The sequence below is a fragment of the Brachyistius frenatus genome, unplaced genomic scaffold, assembly GCF_029030835.1.
Source record: "Brachyistius frenatus isolate BFR_SWC_R1_liver_20210118 unplaced genomic scaffold, ASM2903083v1 Contig_53, whole genome shotgun sequence".
NCBI classification, from domain to species: domain Eukaryota; kingdom Metazoa; phylum Chordata; class Actinopteri; family Embiotocidae; genus Brachyistius; species Brachyistius frenatus.
This window is the reverse complement of record NW_027210652.1, coordinates 1,482,630-1,502,893: the sequence shown is the minus strand read 5'-3', so window position 1 is coordinate 1,502,893 and position 20,264 is coordinate 1,482,630. Positions and strand designations below refer to the sequence as shown.

Below are 20,264 nucleotides of genomic sequence, written 5' to 3'. Positions count from 1 at the left end.
TGTCTTTTTTCAGCCTTCAAAATCCAAAATGCAGATTTTAGTGGATTTAATCTGGAAACCAACTTCTTTCCTGCAGAACTTCCAACCAATCAAAGTCACACGTTTCCTTGGTAACGATCTGTGATTTGTGGGACTCACTCTGAAACTCTCACCACACACACAAACACTGTAAACTGACATTCAGCCTAATTATAACCCAACTTTTGCAGCGTTGGTCAAAACGTGTCCGGTCATTTTTAGCTTTCGGTGACGACCACATATTTTTTTTTTTTTTTTTTTTAATCTGTCGACTCTTTTGAGGATTAAGATGCTGTTCAAGAATTTTGCTCGACTCGAGCTCGTCATCTTTTCCAGCATCTCCTGTTTACACCAGTTTGCATAAATCACTTAAAGGGGGAAGGTGTTTAGATTTTTATTTTTTTTGTCACCACGTGGGAAAGATGAAGGAAATGGCGAGCGGTCGTCTCCTGGAGGGGAAAGAGGTTCACTGGTTGGTGTTCAAGGACTCGGATGGAAGAAGAGTAAAAACTCTTTGGCGAACATGACGGGCTGAATACTGATGTTTACGTCCTGTCGCACGGAGAACCCTCAGCGGGGGACGTCTCTTTGTGGACATTGTGCTTGTACCGCGTATCGGACGCATCGTCCCGGACCGTGTTGTCTCCTTAAAGGAATGTTACACCGTCGAATGATCCGATCCAGCGGTTGTTGTTGTTGTTTTATTTACAGTTTCTCTTTACTTACACACACACACACACACACACACACACTCCTGACTGTCAAGTTCTCCTTTAACACTGATCAGGGATCATCACCCCCCCCCCCCCCCCAACCAAACGTCTGCATATATACAAGTCATGAATCTGATCCCTGAGCAGTTTCAAGGGGCGACCTGTGGTTCTCTGAGAACCAGGAAGTGATGCGTGTCATGTGATGTGGTGTGAGTTACATTACAGCACACTGAGTGGCTCCGCAGCAGTCCTTGATGATGGCCACGCCCGTCTTGGCGATGGCCGGTTTGTTGGGCGGCGGCTGCGGGACGTGTCTCGTGGGCTTCGGAGGATCTTTTTGTCAACGAAGAGAGAGAAAAAAAAAAAACACACACACAAAACAAAAAGGAAAAGCTCGGTCATCACCTCGTTAGTGTCGAGAAGACTTACGAGTTAACGTCGAACGTCTCGCTCACTTTGTGCCACTTGGAGCTTCTGTTCCAGAGGCATCAGCTTCAGCCGCAGGAACTCCGCCATCTCCTTGTCCTCCTCCTGCTCCCTGAGGGACGACACGGTGAGTAGATTACAATTTGACGTCAACATTTGATTTCTTAACGCGGCAATAAAACTATAAAAGTCCCAATAAATAAATGTGAACTAGTCGGTTTAAACCTCACAACTCAACACGGATTACTCTCAAACTTATTCGATGTTCTTCGATTCCAACTTGAATTAAAACCGGAGCCACCAAAGCAAATCACAAAGTCTGCCGATCCCCAACCGACATTCAGGTCGACTTCACGCCGAGCGATGATAGAAACTATCGGCAGGACTCTTTACAAACGTCTTCACCTGCGTCTGGTTTCTTCAGAAGGAAATTAAGTTCGTTCTCATTAGGAGACGAGCTGCTGGTGAAACGAGCAAAAACACGTTCTGACAAATAAAAGGAGCAAAAACTGAATATTATATTCTACAGAAAAGCTGTTATTTTGATTTGGATATGGACCCTTTGTGATCCCCAACATTTCCAATAGTAACTCATTTAAATTCATATTTTTGGGGGGTAATCACTTCCTGGTTCTTTAAATCTCTTCAGTGATTCTTCATGTGCATCGTTCACCATCGTCTCCAACATCCAGCTGGAGGTTTCCATCCTCCAACTCGACTCCCATCAATCACATCGGAGCACCGCCGCCTTTCTCTTTTTTTACGAGGGTGACTATGTTCATTTCCAGGTGAGATCCCGGACATGAACCCGAGTCGTACCTTAATCTCTCCACCTCGGCGTCGTCCACCAGGAAATCCCTCTTCTGCACCAGTTTATGGATCTTCAGGATCAGTTCTTCTTCCCGCTGCCGGTGCGTCTTGGTTTTTTCTTTCTCTGCGGGAACAAGATGGAAAGAAAAAGCCGAGTAATGCAAATAAATAAATGGATTTCTGGACAAATTACTTCCAAGTTTTACCTCCTAATATGAAATATCAAAGCAGACGACGCTTTTAGCAGCGACTGCAAAGTTCCTCTCGAACACGGAGACCCTCGATTCTCCTCGATTCTCCTCGATTCTCCTCGATTCTCCCCTCATGTTTAATTCATAACATAAAAGGCGGCGATTTAATTATGCAAAATGCCGGAGAGCTTTCTTTCCTTTTCGTTTTGCTCGGCGGAGGAACAACATTTATTTTGCCTCGTCTCACTTTCCTAACCTTCACAGTCCAACGCACAGAAACAGACCAAATCAAGTGCACACACACACACACACACACACACACACACACACACACATACACACACACACACACACACACACACACACACACACACACACACACACACACACACCCTGCTGGGCTGCTTGGAGAAAAGCACTTGAAAAATGACTGCAAACATCAGCTCTTTCTGGAAATAAAGTGGAGCAGTGTGACCGCAGAGGGAATCCCCCCTCCCCCACCCTCTCCCCCCACCCTCCTCCACCTTCCCCCCACTGGCTGGTGGGACTGCCACCGAAACGCAGTTGGTTTTTTGGTGACATTGTGCAGAACAATGAGGCCACACGGATGGAAGGTGGACGAAATAATATGGACGCTTTACAGTATAAATCCAGTTAAAGCTGAAGCCGTGATTTTTTTTTTTTTGTGAGGAATTTGTCGTGTCAGCAATCTGGAATAAGTTTTATTCGACAAGGAAATTGAATCAGGAGATATTTAAACTCTTCTGTTTAAATTTGACAAACAAAAGTAACATAAATAAAGGATTTAATGTTTCATTTTGGAGAAAATGTAATTGAACAGTGAAATGAATAAATAGAAAATGAAAAACCCTAATAATTAGTTTTCTTTGTCATATTTTCCAGTTTTTTTTTCTGCTGAAGAAAACTCTGATCCGGCTGGAAGCTTCACAACCAGGAAGTGGACCTTAAACATTCATGATTATGTTTTCATTCGAGTGTAATCATGACACTATTATTGAGATGCGGTTTATCTCGGAGCGGGTCCTCTCCCTCACAGGCCGCCATGTTGAACAGTAAAAAAAAACTCCGAATCAAATCAGCATCAAAAGTGCTGCAAATTTAACGGATCAGAAATGATCACACATGTAAAAATCAGCATTTTTTTTTTCCAGTGCTTTTTTTGTTGTTGTTGTTGTTGTTGTTGTGCCATTGGATTGTCGGGTGTCTGTTATTTTGTCCACACTGCTGGTCATCGGTTGGCTTCTAAAAACAGCTCATCAACATGTCAACAATCGTGAGCATCTTAGCGTTACGACACTTCCTATAAATCCACACGACGCTCGCGGACAGAAACACTCCCGAGCCGTTCGCAGCTCTTCGTGCTGGTTCTGTTGGTGCGCGAACGCGAGTGGATCGTACCTGGTACCGCCACGATCAGTCTGAGCTCCTGCTTTAAACTCATGATGTCTTTGCAGAGCTGAATGTCGTCCATCCTGCGGGGAGGAAAAGAGAGAAACGACAGTGAATCGCTGGCTTCGATCACAGTAAACAACCGATATTGTTATCTGCTTCCACGTCCGCCTGATCATCTGATTGAGAACGATGTTCGGCGGACTCGTGTTGTTGCGGTGAATCCTGAAATGAGAGATTTCTAATCTGACAGGTGAGAAATGTGACTCTCTGCAGCTCATTTCCTGGTTCTGACTCTAAAAAAAAAAAAAAGTGCCAATTTCCAGCCCCGCTATTTTATCACAGAAACGGTCGTCTCAATTTCCTCTTGAGTTCAAAACAGCATTTTCAAATCGCTTCTCTTTATCCAAAACCAAAATCCAGCTCCAAATTTATTCAGTTCATACACGTATCAAAACAGAGAAAAGCAGCAGAGTAGAGTGGCTTTCTTTTTTGGACTAAGTGGCACTTCAAACATTTATCTAAATTGGTGTTAATTCATTTCTGACACTCAACTTATGAATTTATTCACCAAAAAAAAATTCCACTTTAATTTCTAAATAATCATCCAAGATGTCTCGCCCCCCCAGGGAGCCTCAACATTTCACCCTCCTCCTCCCTGAATCCTGCTTCTCTCCGGATTTAATTCTGCTTGTGGTGGATCGGGCCGATGACTCATCCACAGCCTCCTTCCTCCTCCTCTTCCTCCTCCCCCCTCGGTTTTGCACCTCCCTCCTTTTTCTCCCTCCTCGCTCTGTTTCTCTCCCTCTTCTGCCTTGTGTTTTAATCTCTCACTTTTATCTGTGGACTCAAGCAGCTTCTGCACTTTGACACTCCATCTGCTAGTGTGTGTGTGTGTGTGTGTGTGTGTGTGTGTGTGTGTGTGTGTGTGTGTGTGTGTGTGTGTGTGTGTGTGTGTGTGTGTGTGTGTGTGTGTGTGTGTGTGTGTGTGTGTGGTGTCACACGACAGTCGTGCGCGGTGCGGCGGCTGAAGAGGCTTTAAAGTGTGCGTGTGAACTCGTGTTATTAACCGACTGAGCTCTTCGGCATCATCGGACACCGCAGCCTTCACAGCTGATGTTCGTGGTGGGCGTAACGACCCACAATGCACTGCTCAGTTCGATATGTCACGGTGTAGTTTTTTTTTTTTTATATCTCCAGATAAAGTTGATAACTTCAATTCTCTAACGCCTCAACAAGCAACCTTGGACTTTGTAAATAAGACGCACTGAAATACATGAAGTCTCCTGTTCTTGACTGCCGGGCCAGAAAAACTACAATCTCATCCAAACTGTAAATTAAGAGTGATTAACATCCTTATAACAACGAGTCAGTGACTCATTGACTGATGTGACTCATTAAAAGATCCACAGAGTCCCTTAAAGGTCCAAACTGAAACACTTGCAAAAGATTCTTTCTACACAGAAATTACATTCAAATGAACCTGAGATTATATGTAAAGTTTTCGCTCTAACAATATGTAAAATAAATCCACCTGCATGGAACAAACAGCTGCAACTGACTGTTATTGAAACATTTCATTATCTTTTAACCGTATGACAAATTATCATTTCAACTATTGATCACAGTGACACCGGCGGCCGTTTCAGTGAACCTGCCACACAGAGTTCTTTTAACAACACACGATATATAAAAAACAAACAAATCTTAGTTGACATTATAACAACAAAAGAAAAGAACGAAGAAACAATCAGCAGATGAACCGGCAGTGAATAATTGTTTCAGTGACCCGAATCTGTATTAAACTATTACAGTGAAATATTAGTGTGTAAAATGGACTAATTAAACCCAGAATTTGATCCGTTTCTAAACTCTCCTGCAGCACAGACAGAACATTTTCCTGGAGAAATGAAATACAACATTTCATCCCAAATCTCATCCATAATCCTTGAAGCTATCGTTGCTGAAGAGCAGCTCAGAGGAGCTGACTCGTCTAATGATCTCCTCTCCGTCTCCAACAGACGACTCGTATCTCGGGGAACAACACTCGAAGTGTCAACCGCGTCACGGCGACGACCTTCACCAACCTCGTCACCCGCTCAAGGACGGCGACAGGAGCAGCTTTTCAAACCGTATTGGTGGAAGTGTTTCAGAAACGGGAGCCGTCACTCACATGAAGCGCAGCTCCGACTCTCGGCGCACCAGGACCTCCCTGAGCCGCTGGATACGAGCCATCTCCACCTCCAGCTCCTCCGGAGACATGGTGCTCTCCGCCATGGACACGTCGGCGTGACCTGAGAGGAAGACCGAGGAGTTAAAAACAAGTTTCGTAAAAAGGAGTAAAGAAGATCGGAAGGAAACGGGAAGCCTAAAATAATCCCAATAGAAATCAGGAGAATGAAGGACAGCTCTGCTTCAAACACGAGTTCAGAGTTCAGAGTTTGAAGCATATTTGCTGGTTTTAAATTAGAGAACATCCAACACACAAATTCCAGACTGCAGCGGGACGACGCCTCGAGATCTTAATCTTTAATTCATTTTCATTTCACGTGACGAACCCAAGACTTTGTTTTTTTTTCATTTCTGTCACTCTGCCCTTGAAAAACTTTCGACCGACGTCAGCTTCTTGGCCGAGCAGCGCTCTTCTCGCTTCGTCCGCGGGTGACGTGTCGTCTCGCAGCAGCCAAGAACATGATATTTGGAAAGAAAAGCAGCCTGCGTGATGCAGAGAGGTGATTTGGGAGTTTTATAGACAAGTGATTCATCCACGAGGCTTCAACCACGGATTAACCAGTCACGTATTCCAGAGCGTCTTCCAGCGGAGGAGGTTGTTGATGTCGTGGAACAGAAGAAAAATACTCCGGCTGCGGCTTCTCGCCAACAACACGCAGAGAGCCAGCGGCCGCTAAACACTTACTGCGACGGCCGACCGCTGACCGCACCGATGGACGCGCTGGACGCGCTGGACGCGCTGGACGCTGGACGCGCTGGACGCGCTGGACGCGCTGGACGCGCTGGACGCGCTGGACGCGCTGGACGCGCTGGACGCGCTGGACGCGCTGGACGCGCTGGACGCGCTGGACGCGCTGGACGCGCTGGACGCAGCTGCTGCGACCTCGTCGGCACACGGACGACCGCACCGATCCCGATTCACGAAACAAATCTGTTCTGCTCAGTGTGGAAAAGTGGAGGTTCAGGATTTACTAGAGAAGTCCTGTTTCCAGTCACCAGGCGAAGGAGGGGTTTCATCCAACACCACTGTAAAAGGTGCATTATGGGAAGTTTGGATCCTGAAAATCTGAAATATTTACAAACAAACAAAAAACAACATGTCTCTCGCGAGTTCTTCATCATTTTTCTTCCTCCAATCACGTCAAACATCACCTCATAGTTATGAACAGTTATTTTCCCCTTCTGAGACAGAAAAGTGGACGCTAACAGATAACTGGCGTCCGTGTCCCATGAAAACATTATTTTTTTTTAATTAGGAATATGGACAAAATCAGATTTACTGTTTTGGATTAAATAACTTGAAAGCACATTTGACTAAATATTTACACAATGAGATTTCTGATAAATGATCATCAATAATGTGGATATGATAATTAAATGGGTAAAGTAAAAAAAAAAAAAAGATCAGCTAGAAGTCTTAATAGGTTCAGAAAATTACATCACTTTACTGCAATGCAGTTTTCAAATCCAGTAAAAGACCACAAATATGCCACATCATGATATTAAGATCTCTCAAATCTAAAAGACAAGTCTTATATCACACCATTGATATTGTGCTCAGCTCTAATTGCACATTATTTACTTGGCTAATTATTATTAGTCTGTAATATGTCAGAAAATAATAAAACAAAATATCCCTTAAAATTTCCCAGAATCACAAGTGATGTCTTTAGATGTTTTCTTTCATCCCACCAACAGTTAAAACCCCCAAAATATGCACTTTACAATCCCTGAAGACATTTGAGACGCTGCAACCAGAGATTTTTGGGCATAAAAATGACTTTAGAAGACGCAATATATATATTTAAAACATTCCTGCTAGCAGAACTCAAGCTGATAGATCATCAAACACCCGAGTGAACAAACTATTTGCATCTTTAAATATGCCGCCTGGCGCTGGTGACCGGCGTGTTGCTGTAACGTCGGAGGAGATCTGGATCTGCTCTTCGTCCTCCTGCAGCAACACAAACTGCAGTCTGCCTTCGTGGTACTTTTTTTTCCGAGGACGCTCGCTGACTCACCGCAGCAGCCGGCTCGGGAGGGCTCGGTTTGTTTGTGCCTCGCTGACGTTGAATCATCACCCGGCGTGTCTGTTGACAGCAGACACTGATCCTCAATCAAAGTTCGGATCCTGCGACTGCAGCAACGATCAGCTAAAACCAGACAAATGTTTTGGTTTTTCTCCTCTTGGTTTTTCTTTGCATACTTCTCCTCTTCCCCCTTTTTGCAGCCACGTGCTCCTCATCAATAACACCGAGCTGCATTAAGTCCCAACTGGACCATTAAAAGTAACAAAGGGCCGGCTGGATAATGTCTTTAACGGTTTCCTCTCATCTCAGGAAGTCGCTCACTCAGCATTATAAAACAAGGAGCAGATACTTCCTCATTAAAAGTAGCTCGTTCACCTGGGACGGGGAAAAAAAGGCCAGCTGCAAAGTCTGAGGCCGACGCTGCTCCTCCTGGCGTGAACCAGCCTTGTAATTAGTCAAAACCCTGTTTCATTCACAAACTGCCTCCTCAGGATTGTGATTTTAATGAGTTAAGCAGCCCGAGAGGCCGGATCACGGCTGCTGCAGCTGCGTGGGCTCGACGACGGGGAAATGTCACGTATCCGTATGACATCCAGTGCAAGACACCCCCCGACACATCCTGCAGACACACACACTGTGTACACAACTGCTGTGTGTGTGTGTGTGTGTGTGTGTGTGTGTGTGTGTGTTTTTGTGTGTTTGTGGGAGACAGAAAAAAAAAAAAAAAAGAACGCAACAACTGAATCTGTGTCTAAAAATATCCGCTGCATTTGTATTTTTTCTTCCTTTCCTCAAGTCGGACACATCTGACATCACGTTATCGCTGCTGCTCCTGTCAACACGTGCGTCATTAATCAGGTGGGATTGTGGAAAAATAATAGAAATGTCTAAAAACAAACTGACTTTGGTTCAAGTTGAATTCTTTTAGTCGAGTGACAGATGATTGTCTTCATTTATCGAGCGTAACTGTCAAACAAACATTGCATTGTTTGAGGATTTTCTGTTTTTCTTTGTTTTATATCACTTTAATTTCAATATATTTTAAACTCTTGGTTGACAAAAACAATTTGAGCATGTGACAAGATGCTCTGAAATATTTAAACATTTTACATACAAAATGATAACTTCAGCCTTAAAAGGGGAAATTAAATAGACGCTGGACAAAATAATAGAAACATTGAATTTAATGTTTGTTTGTTTTTTGCAGCATGTAATGTTCATTTTGTTTTAGTTGAGATTGTGTTAGGGAGCTTCTTCTTATCATTTTTGGAGCTGTAGTTTGTGTTGTTGTGAGATATCGTGTTCAATAGAGCTGTTATCATTTAATATGAATTCATATAATTGAGCTCGCTCTCCTGATGAGTCACTAAAAGTGACTTTAGAAAATCTGCCCATTCAGCCGTCAGCTGTCACTAAATCTGACATGAACACTTCCACTAAATCTGAACTATGAATTGATTCCTGCGTGTTAATCAGATGAATTTAATCCCCCACTAATTGGACCCGGCGCCGGATTGAAGTGTTCCCGGTCGGCCCGGTGACGTGGTGTCCATGTAGGGGAAGTAACGGGCCTTTCAGCACCGGGGCAGCTATCGGTACATCCCGAGCCCTCCGTGAGTCACGCGTTAACCGTTTCAGCTCCCTCCGCTGCTGCCTGGGCTTTTTTTTTTTATTTATTTTTTTCTGAGAGGGAAACATGCTGAAAAAAATATTTATAAATAAATAAATAATAAAAATAAAACCCGAGACGATAACTGTCTGTCTGTGTTCGTGTGAATCCCCCTCCCGGTTTGGTGCTCACCTTTGTCCGTTGTCCACGCCGTTTCTGAGACGGCTCCGTAGCTCCGGAGCGCGCGCTCGGTGTCCGAAATAGATTTCTTCAGCTCCATGTCGGTGGGTCTCCCGCGCGCGCGACGAAACCCAGAAACGAGGTCGTCGGTTCTGCAGAATAATGTACGTTTCCTCCGCGTGCGTCCCTCCAGATGACTCCGCTTCAGCCGGTGACGAGGCTCCAGCGACCCGAGACGTTGAGCATCTTTATTCAAGCTTTCAAGTCCCTCGACGTGCGGCTGGAGAGAGAGGATGTGGGGAGCATGCGCAGTGCGGCCAGGGATGCGAGGACTGGGGAGACACCCACTGGGACCGAGATGACGGTCAAAATAAAACAATAGGCAGAGAGTTGCATCAAAGTTTTGATTTTGAATAATTCTAGAAGTATATATATAAATCTGAACATGCTATTTTTCAAAGTATTAAATATTAAGAAAAGGAATATGAAAGCTTTTGTTCAGTATGTTAATAGATTAAATTGCAGGAGTTTTCACCCAGTGAGGTTGCATTCGGCAAAATTAGAGAAATAAATATCTACTGGAACAGTCTGTTACAAATTTAGAAAACATCTTGATTTAATAAGCGTCTAATTGCTTCGTTCTTTTGAAGGCAGCGTGAAAACAAGGTCTGCAGGATTGAACTGTGCAGCACGAATCTCGTTCACAGCACACAGTGTGCTCAGTAAATTCCCACAAGAGATGGAGACAGAGCTGCAGTTGCATCTAAACGATAACTAATGCACAGGAGTTATATTTCAGTCTGAACAGAAGCCAAACCGCATGAGATGCACCTCTGATATCAAACGGGGATGTGAAGAAGAAGTCACACTCGTGAACACTCACACAGACTGAACAGCATGTTTTTTCCCTTTATTCAACAATAAATATGATTTATATTTGCCACAGTTATCTGATGCCACGTGAGATTAAATCACTTTTTACATCCTCTGATCTGTTTCAGAGGACTCGGACTGCGCTAAAAGTAGCATCCTGATATTTAAAAGAGTTAAAAGAGCAGATATGAGCTGATTTTTACATTTCAGTTGCAGCGCTGCAACAAAGAATCAGGAAACAGGAAATCATCAGCAAAAACAAACACTATAAATACTGCACTAATATTAAATTACTACAAAGGATGCAATTTAAAAGAGGTCTTGATTACATTGTTTTTGTGCACTCCAATTCAAACACTGCTTTATATATTAATTTTGTTATTCACAGTATTAATTCATTTCTGTGAGACACATCGAATATTAAAATCACACGCTGGCATACGACTTCAAAACGATCTGTGACATCGGGGAGGCTGGAAGAAAAAAGAAAAGGTATCCGAGACAGAAAAAAAGAGAAGTTCGCCCCAAATCCTTCCTTAAATCCTATATATAGGAACAACAGACAGCTCCTGCACTCTAATTATAAAACCAACCTCTGTAGAAAAGTGCTCGACGGGCATCTGATGTTACAGTTCAAGAATCAATGCAGGCAAGAAGAAGCACCTCGGAGGGAAGATTTACAGGCAACGGAGAGCGATGCACAGCGGGACATTAAAACGTTTCAACATTCAAGTAGGTGGATATCAAACTTCAGCAATCATTCGTGGACAAACTCAAAGTCTTCAGTAGTATTTCATTCCTGCAATATTTAAAATATGTATTTTTAGATCAATATGTGTTTTTTTTGTGCTTGATTGGTGCAATAATAGAGACAGCATGGATTCATACAGTCTTTATGTAAAAAGTACCTCCCTACATGTTAAATAACACACAGATATGTTATAATAAATGGGATTATTAGTATTTGGCACTTCATACTCCAGCGTGTAAACTGGAACCAAAGCAGATCGTCCTCAGAGATCAGGCGGTCTAAATATATATTAACTGATATTTTAATGTTTATAAATCTATTTTATTCAGTTAAAAGTCCGAGCTGATAAATTAGCAGCGGCTCCACACGGTGGAAATGATTCTTTCCTTCACATTAGAGTTTTTCATTCTGATTTTAAATCATCTGTCTCAGACAAAAACTGTCAAAAGCCTCATACATCATTCCAGTACTTTTTAACATGGTCTACTTGTTGTAAATGTGAGAGCACAAATACTGCATTATTCATATCCATAAAAAGAATCTGATGAGAAATAGGAGCTGCGGTGTCTGGAAGGTTCAGACTCAGAGAAATGTTTCCCACTGAGCTGCTTTAAATATTGAAAAATATTCCGTGTATACATTCAGTGTGCTGGAGGTTGTTTTTCTAAAACCTTGCAGCATCATGAAGTCGGTCTGACCTCAGCGAGTCTGCAGCCGATGACCCCGGCAGTGTTGGTGCAGCATTAAACACAAGAGTTGAACAGGACCGAGTCCACCGGACCGGCTTGAATCCTGTTTCACACCCGTTTCTATTCACGTCTCCGTGGCAACGGCGGGCTCTGCTACTTAGATGCTGCCGTTCCCTCTTTGGGAGCGTCTGCCTCGTCCTTCTTCGAGGCCACTTCCTCCTTCGCGGATTCTGCTTCGTCCTCTTTAGTCGGGAACATCCACGCCAGAGCGGCGCCGGCCGTCCCGTCGCCGCTCTGACGGGAGAAGCACAGGAAGGTGGCCCAGACGAAGGCGCAGCAGCCGGTGAAGGAGGTCCGGACGTACAGAGGCACCAAGGCGAAGTTCACAAACTGAGAGAAACGGGTAGCAAACATAATACATTTACATCATTGTATCAGCATGTTATATGGTCACAAATTAATATTTAACCCTAATTATGCAGCACTGGAGTAGTTTAATTGATAACAATAAAGTATTAAAGTGTCTTTTTGTAGACGTTTGACATCCCAAAATCTAACCAGCTCATCCTCGAGTCCACGTGAATGTTTGGGGTTAAAGGTGAAGAAGTTTCTTTAATAGTTCCTTTAATATTGCGTTTAAAAAAGTGTAGTGAACATGAGGTCAACGGGACTTTGACCACTGAGATGAATAGAAATGTGATAAAATAATGATAAAGAGAATCTGGAGTTCGGTACCGTGTGTTCACATTAGAGAAGTGGTTGAAAGGACCCGTTTCTTTACTCTGAACATATCCGTGCACAGATGTTGATATTTACCTGCATGAATGGCCAGAACATTAGTCCCGTCTGAGAAGAGACCAACACAAAGCACACCAGTCATTTAAAAAAAACAAAAAACAACTCAATTTCAGCAGAGCTCTCCACAAAAACCAAATAACACATCATCAAATAACGATTTAGAGAAACACAAGTGTGGCTGTTGAGTCCATGAAGGGTCTCTGGTCATCAGCAGTGGATGTGAGTGCACACGGCAGCTTCTCCGTCACAACACATCCCAGAAGACGCGGTCGCTGGTCCGACTCACCTTGTACGTGTTCAGGAACTTTTCCCTCCAGTCCTCCAGGATGTCGTCTTTGCCCTCCAAGAAACTGACGCCTGCGACGACAAGACAAGATTCGGTTCACGGACGGCGGAAGAGGGCTTTGAAGAAACCGTCGACACAGTATGTACAGTATATATATAAAAAAAATAAAAAATACAATCACCATGGAAACCAATAACAGAGTGTCTCGTGAAATGACATGATCAATACGACAACTGCATGTAGAGTGTTTTAGCATCAGGAATATGGATTTTCTAAAGAAAGCGTTGATGATAAACTGTAGAAGGACGAAACGATTATTGTACGTGGGCATAAATTATCATGTTTAATACAGATCCTGTAGGTTTAAACCACTGATCATACTATTCATATAACAACATTTATACTATTTAAAAAAATGTTTAAATACATAGAAATGATTCAAGTTTTAATCCTGTTTGAGTGGACAGAAGCCAACTTTTGTGAATTAGTTCAGATACACAGTGATTCCCTGGTATATAGTTTTATGTGCTTTTTAATTAATATTTTTAAACCTATTATTGTGATTAAAAACTACCACTGGTGGGAGAAGTATTCAAAAGAAAACTAGTCTTCAGATATAAGAGCAGTGCTGTCAAATTATCTGGGGGCAAATGAAGAAATCAATTTCACTGTGATTCAACTTAATTTAGCATTAAGACCTTTTTGTAGCTTAAATCACTTCCTGGTTCTGCTCGGATTAGAGTATTGGTGTATTCTGGTCTTCTAAATTGGGCTCGTGCAAATCTAATCTCAATCTTAAATCCAGGATGAGGCTAAAGTAATGCACCTTTAATTAAAAAACAACATCTGCCTGCGGTGACTTTCACGTGACCTCTGCGAGTCCAGGTTTGTTTGACAGGACAACGAACAGCTGATCTGATGTCTCCTGAGAGGAGCGCAGAGGGTCAAGTTACAGATTGACAGGTACGTGTTGGAGGGTCAACCGTCAACAGCCCGGGACGCTGTCAGCGCGAGGTTTGCGTCCCGTCCGGTCCCGTCCCGTCCGGTCCCGTCCCGTCCCGTCCCGTCCCCCCGCCGCCCCTACAGCCCCACCGACCTGTGTAGAAGACGCTGGTGGCCATCGGCGCCGCCGTCGTCTGGTCCAGGAGCAGCTTCCTCATCACCATCCCGACCGAGTTCCCGGGAAATCTCCGCTCCAGGAAACGCATCCAGAAGAAATTAAAGTTGCCATGGAAACTGAACGCGATCAGGGCGACGTTGCGCGTGTGACTCCAGTCCATTTTGTCCCTCCGGGAGAAGTACTGGTGGACAAAGTCCCCTCCGGCGAACAGACAGCCGTACAGAGTGACGTTGGTGACCCACGGAAACCGGCGGACGTGTCTCAGAAACGCCTTTCGCATTATTTGATGAGTTCCTGCGGCTGCGTGGAGTCAAACAGGAGCTTCTGTGTTCCCGAAGCGGAGACGGAAGGAGGGTTTCTGCTCAATGGACGTTACAGAGGAATATAACCTCAGCAGCTTGTCAAACACCATCCAGCACCGGGCAGGGCACCGTCAGTCTGCCCCTCCACCCTCCCCCGGCCCGCCCCTCTTGCGTACGTTTGTTACGCCCCTTTTTACGTAACCCCCCCCCCCCAAAAAAAAAAAAACCGAGCGGCGTTCAGTGGGCGGAGCCACGCTGGAAACCACGGCAACCGGGTGGATCGAAGGAGGAGTCAACGGGCGAAACCAAACTAAAAGTAAAAGTAAAAAAAATATTTTCTTAAAAAAAAAGAAAAAAAAAAAAGGATATAGCAATTAATAAAACCAACTAAAATGTATAACTAGACAATTAAATATATCAATAAAATGAATAAAATTCAATTAAAAGCCAGATTGTTTCAGGGATGTGGACCACAGTAATTATTATTAATAAGAGAGTATAGTATAGTTTTACAATATGGCAAGACTCAAATTCCTTTTCATCATATTAAACAAATTAATTAAAAAAATGCAGGATAATTTGCATCTTTTACCATTCACCAAAAACAATTACTGTACTTTCAACACTTCTTATCAGTTTACAGTGTTGCCTTTGTGTAACTGAAATATGTATATATTTTTTAATTATAATGGGAAAATGCAACAGTTCAAATGTCCTTATTCCCCCAGACCTCAGATCACACATAAATATTAGTGATATTATCCAATTAAACAGACCAAAAATTCCGTTTCGCACCCTTTAAACTCAACACTCAGAAAATAAAGAAGCATTTAAAATAAGATTTGGACATAACATTTATTTACCAACGAGAACATCTCCAGCATCATGCTGCACACATTGAAACTTCGATCCTTCAATGTGTGCAGCATGATGTTGGAGATGTTCTACCAGTCTGTTGTGGCCAGTGCTTTGTACTTCGCTGGGGTCTGCTGGGGGAGCAGCATTGGAGCCGGCGACACCAACAAACTCAACAAGCTGGTTAAGAAGGCCGGCTCCATCATCGGCTACAAACTAGATAGTCTGGAAAAGGTGGTGGAGAGGAGGACGCTGATCAAACTATTGTCCATCTTGGATAATCCTGTCCACCCTCTCAACCACCTGCTGCAGGGACAGTGGAGCACTTTCTCTAAAAGATTCCTCCAGCTCCGCTGTCACAAGGACAGATACAGGAGATCATTCCTGCCCACTGCCATAAGACTTTACAATAACTCACCTCTGGCAAAATCCATCACAGTACAAAAACACTGTTGACTGTGTTTCTTGGTTGCTTGTATATTATATGTATATTATATATATAGATATATACTGTACCGTATGTATGTATATATATATATATATATATATATATATATGTATATATATATGACTGTGTTTATTGGTTTGTTGTATATAATATATATAGATATTTAATGTACTGTATATATACTGTATGTACTGTGCATTTTATATTTTATATTTATATTTGTTATTTTATTGCTTTTCTATTATATTATTCTATTCTATTCTTATTTTATTCTATTGTTTCTATTATTGCTCCTGTATGTATGCTGCTGTGGCGAAAAAATTTCCCCTCGGGGATTAATAAAGTATATACCTACCTACCTACCTACCTACAGTATATGTTCACAAGTTGCAACAAGTTACACTGAATGCTTCAAGCACCATACAACCTCTCAAATAACAAAACAGATGAAAAGGCCATATATTTAATCAAATCATATTTTGTTTGCGATCAAGAGGCCATGCCATCTCTTCCAGAAGTTTACGATACACATGTACACATGCAGTTTCTAAAACACACACACACACACACACACACACACACACACACACACACACACACACACACACACACACACACACACACACACACACACACACACACACACTAGCTGAGCATACATGTAGGGTACGTGGTAAAATATTCACTCATCAGAAAGGTGCATTTTAAGAGAAAAATAAATTTTTCAACAAAGCAGAGTCAGTTGTATTCTGTTTTAAACAAAGTCACAAAATAAATCTAGTTTTCATTGTTAATTGCTCCTCACCAGTAGGTCAAGCTTTGTATTTAAGAGCAATCCAGATGTTTTTATACTACAGATCATGCATAGATTTTCAAAGCTGATTCCTTATATAAATCTATTCGTTTTAGACTTTATTTAAGGGAAAAATCCATCAGAGATTGAAATTCTTCACGCAAATGTGGTAATGAGTGTGAAATGTTTAAACTCACAACATGCTTTGCTTTTACTCAAGACATCATGTTTGCTTAACGCCTGTCCCCTTCAAATATGATTTTTTTCTGGCACCACAGTGACTGACAATCAAATATAACATGAATTTTTTTTACAACGTATTTGAATAAACTCAATTTATGCTTTTGGAAAAAAAAGTTAATCATTTATAAAGCACACACCCACATAAAAATGTTTTAACTGGACAGTCAGACAGAAATGTAAATGATTCTCTCCATAAACTGTGAAACAAAGCGGGACATTAATGTGAACTGACTGTAAGGTGCGGACGTCATACCGCTTCACAAGAGTGAAAAATAACTGTTGGGAGGCATGAACAGAACCGCTTCCTCTTACTCTCTGTACTGGACCAGCCAGACGAGTCCGGACAGCTGTACAATAGTGCAGTCGAGGGGTTAACGCCAAGTTAAGACACAAAGAACAACAAAAAAAACCAAAAAACAGACAGTGGGTAGAAAGGAGGTCACAGTGACATCCACTGAGCTGAGGCAAAAACAGTCAGATACCATGTTAAGGTTCGGTGAGAGACGGAGGTCGGCCTCTAGGACTGGACGGCCCGCTCCCAGTCACCCCGCTCGGTCCGGTGGTAGAGCTGCGGCTGACCTCCCGGGAACAGGCTGTCCGAGTCGGGGTGCTCTAAAAGGAACTGGATGGTGGACTTCATGTGCTGGACGAAGTGCGGCGGCTCGGCCATCGGAGAGGTGGACAGGTACTGGGCGAGCGAGAAAGAGAGAGAGAGAGAAAAACCCGAGTCTAAAGTGCTTTGTCGCGCTAATTTTCCTTTAGAGGGAATTTACTTCCAGCTTCTTTTACCTTTAAAATGGTGTCATCATCTTGTGCCAACCAGAAGGCAATATCCAGATTTGGAGACCATTTACATGGTTCGATCTTAACGAGTCTCCGACTCGAGTCGTATAAATCGGCCATCTGTGAGGGACAGCAGTTGTTTTATTAATAGTCTTTGTGTCCATATGAGAAATATTGAAATGCTTCAACAGTGAGAGGTCATGGCATTAAAGAGAGGAAGCTACATTTAATCCGATTAAACCGAGATCAGTTTTTATAACCGAGTCGTCTCCAAAAACGGCACTCGAGTATCTTTTTGACAATTTTCTGACATTCAATCAAATAAATTATCAATCAAGATCAAGACGAAATTGTCTACTAAAAAAAACAACAACATGTGATCTTGCTGAGCACCTGTCCTCCGGTGAAGGTCCGCGCTGATCGCAGATCCTCCGCAGGCCCTTTATGAGGGAACGAGGCCGGGAACACTTCCCCTGTTTTAACATTTACACCTGAGAAAAGACAAAGACGCAACATATTAGAAGTCACATCCCGGGGAAGTATTACATTCCTCTCTTCATGCATTACTCACCTATTCCATAAACTACGGGCCTGTGGGTCCCGTTGACAACAGAGTCGTTCATTTCTACAACAGAAAAAGGTTTTGTTAGATGGTGGAATATTTCTAAACAAAATATAAAACCATTTTCAAACAGGTGTCCGGGTTACCTGTGATGCAACATGTTTCCAGATGAATGTCCTCTTTCTGTTTGTGGAAGGCTGCTGTGAAGTGTAAAAAGAGGCATTTTAAGTTTTTACAGGAGGTAAAAAATGCTGCCGGCAGAAACGCCGCATTACGACAAGAGGTGAGTATATACCCATGATGTTAAGGCTGAGTTTATGGGATGTTTTTGACTCGTCGTTAAATCCCCCGACAAGATGGAGCTCAAGTCTGCATAATGGAAAGGAAAAAAAAAAAAAAAAAAAAAAAAATCAGAACAGCATGCCCAAATGAAGAAAAGAGGATTTTAAGTACGTTTGTCTGTGTGTGTGTGTGTGTGTGTGTGTGTGTGTGTGTGTGTGTGTGTGTGTGTGTGTGTGTGTGTGTGTGTGTGTGTGTGTGTGTGTGTGTGTGTCATACCTCCTTACAGACGTCACTCAGTGATGTGACTGCTTTCACGAGGAGCGGGATTTCAGACCAAGTGCTGGAACCATCGCAGTGAGCGAGGCAAGTAGCTCCACTTCCTAAGAAATAAGAACAAATTGTATCATTAAAACATGTAATTTCCTGAAACTAAATATAAAAGGCAGATAAATCTAGTAAAAGGAACGGTACCAGTGTGTCGCAGCACAACCATATGGCAGGTGGTGGCATCTTCCGATCCGATGACTGAAACACAATCTGTGACAGATTAGAAAAAAAAAGAAGATTGTTATGGTCCGAATAGATAATTTGAAGCACCAAACCAATCGTTCAACTGCTGTGTTTAATACCAAACAAGCCCAACCAAGAAAAAAAAAAGCAGAGTTTTTATTCTTACAATGATTCTGGATTTAAAAATCTGTTTTTGCTGCATTACAGAACTACTGAGGCTTCTGTTGGAGGAGAAAACTGCACAGCTTAGGTTAGGTTAGGTAGTTACTTTATTAATGCAGCTTGTCCGTGATGGAGGTTGGAAAAACAAACGGTTGAACATCAGTGTGAAAATGTGAATGCCTGTTCGCTTCAAGCATCAGATATGAAAGTTTAAGGTTTAAATTTGTAGTAAAATGTCACAGTTGTGTGCAGTTGTGCTGTAAATGTTAAATCAGTCCCAGTTTTTCATGGGAATAAGCTATAATAAACATTTTTTTAAAAAGGGCTCTTTATAATCCTGCAGCTTTACTTACTGTCTGATGGCGTCGTGGCAGCGAACTCTCTTTGCTGGACGTACAGGAGGCACTTTGGGTCGACATCAACAAACGGCTTGGAGCGAAAGGTTCTTGCGTTTTCCTGCGATAGACGAGTAAAAACAGGCTTCAGATCGTCATCGTGACATCAAGGTTTGTTTACTGTCATAGAGATGTAAAGTTTAATCCTTATTTATCTCCCTTTTTTTATTATTTATTTTATGTGACTCAGCCTTGATGTTGTTAATCCTTTTCTATAAAGGGTGCCACATCTACGATTAAAGGGGCAGACAGGTGTCGTTAGAGGTCGAAACATTTCTGATGTGTTTTGATTCAGATGTTATGGTCAGTTACACAAAAAATAATCAGGTCATAGACATTTTTGTAATGGAGTTTAACTGCTCGTCTGTTATGAAGTGATTATCTAACGAGAAAATACAGTTGACATGAGAGGAAAGCTGCTTCTCAGGAAGCTCAAATGCAGAAAGACTTTATGCAAACAAACCTGTAAATGTGGGTTTTTGTCGAACAGGTCTGCTGTCGAGCTCAACCGCTCAAGTCCTCTATTTTGAATGAACAAAGGCATTTCCTTAAGCGAGATCCACTTTTTAAAAACAACAACAGCTGGTTATCGTACCAATATAAAGACCAGTAACTTCATTTTTGTATTTTTTATTTCAGACGACACACAGCAGTCCGTCGGGTTCTTCCATCCGGCTGGAACTTCCTGGAAGACTCTCTTCTTCATTTGTCTACTTCCTTGTTCTACCAAGGGGAGCACTACCGCCCCCTGCTGCTGGGTTACAGAGTCCTTCTGATGTTGTTATTCACCGAA

At 42.5% G+C, this 20,264-nt stretch overlaps 3 protein-coding genes across 3 annotated transcripts; all 3 read right to left on the bottom strand.

The window, feature by feature from the left end:
- Nucleotides 1-218: 218 nt before the first annotated feature.
- On the bottom strand, nt 219-9,916 carry bmerb1 (bMERB domain containing 1). Its single transcript, XM_069704951.1, has 6 exons — nt 9,632-9,916; nt 5,742-5,862; nt 3,578-3,651; nt 1,977-2,091; nt 1,187-1,269; nt 219-1,064 (listed from the first exon to the last, which is right to left on the bottom strand). Exons 1-6 carry the CDS (start codon nt 9,717-9,719, stop codon nt 946-948), a joined length of 600 nt encoding a protein of 199 aa, XP_069561052.1. The 5' UTR covers nt 9,720-9,916; the 3' UTR covers nt 219-945.
- A 600-nt stretch (nt 9,917-10,516) lies between these two features.
- Nucleotides 10,517-14,500, bottom strand: LOC138624612 (mpv17-like protein). Its single transcript, XM_069704949.1, has 4 exons — nt 14,113-14,500; nt 13,017-13,087; nt 12,749-12,778; nt 10,517-12,322 (listed from the first exon to the last, which is right to left on the bottom strand). Exons 1-4 carry the CDS (start codon nt 14,414-14,416, stop codon nt 12,086-12,088), a joined length of 642 nt encoding a protein of 213 aa, XP_069561050.1. The 5' UTR covers nt 14,417-14,500; the 3' UTR covers nt 10,517-12,085.
- Nucleotides 14,501-16,392: 1,892 nt separating this feature from the next.
- Nucleotides 16,393-20,257, bottom strand: ntan1 (N-terminal asparagine amidase). The gene is made up of 10 exons (XM_069704946.1): nt 19,935-20,257; nt 19,430-19,532; nt 18,876-18,941; nt 18,680-18,784; nt 18,418-18,495; nt 18,269-18,322; nt 18,132-18,185; nt 17,954-18,051; nt 17,567-17,680; nt 16,393-17,465 (listed from the first exon to the last, which is right to left on the bottom strand). Exons 1-10 carry the CDS (start codon nt 20,013-20,015, stop codon nt 17,295-17,297), a joined length of 924 nt encoding a protein of 307 aa, XP_069561047.1. The 5' UTR covers nt 20,016-20,257; the 3' UTR covers nt 16,393-17,294.
- Nucleotides 20,258-20,264: the final 7 nt, after the last annotated feature.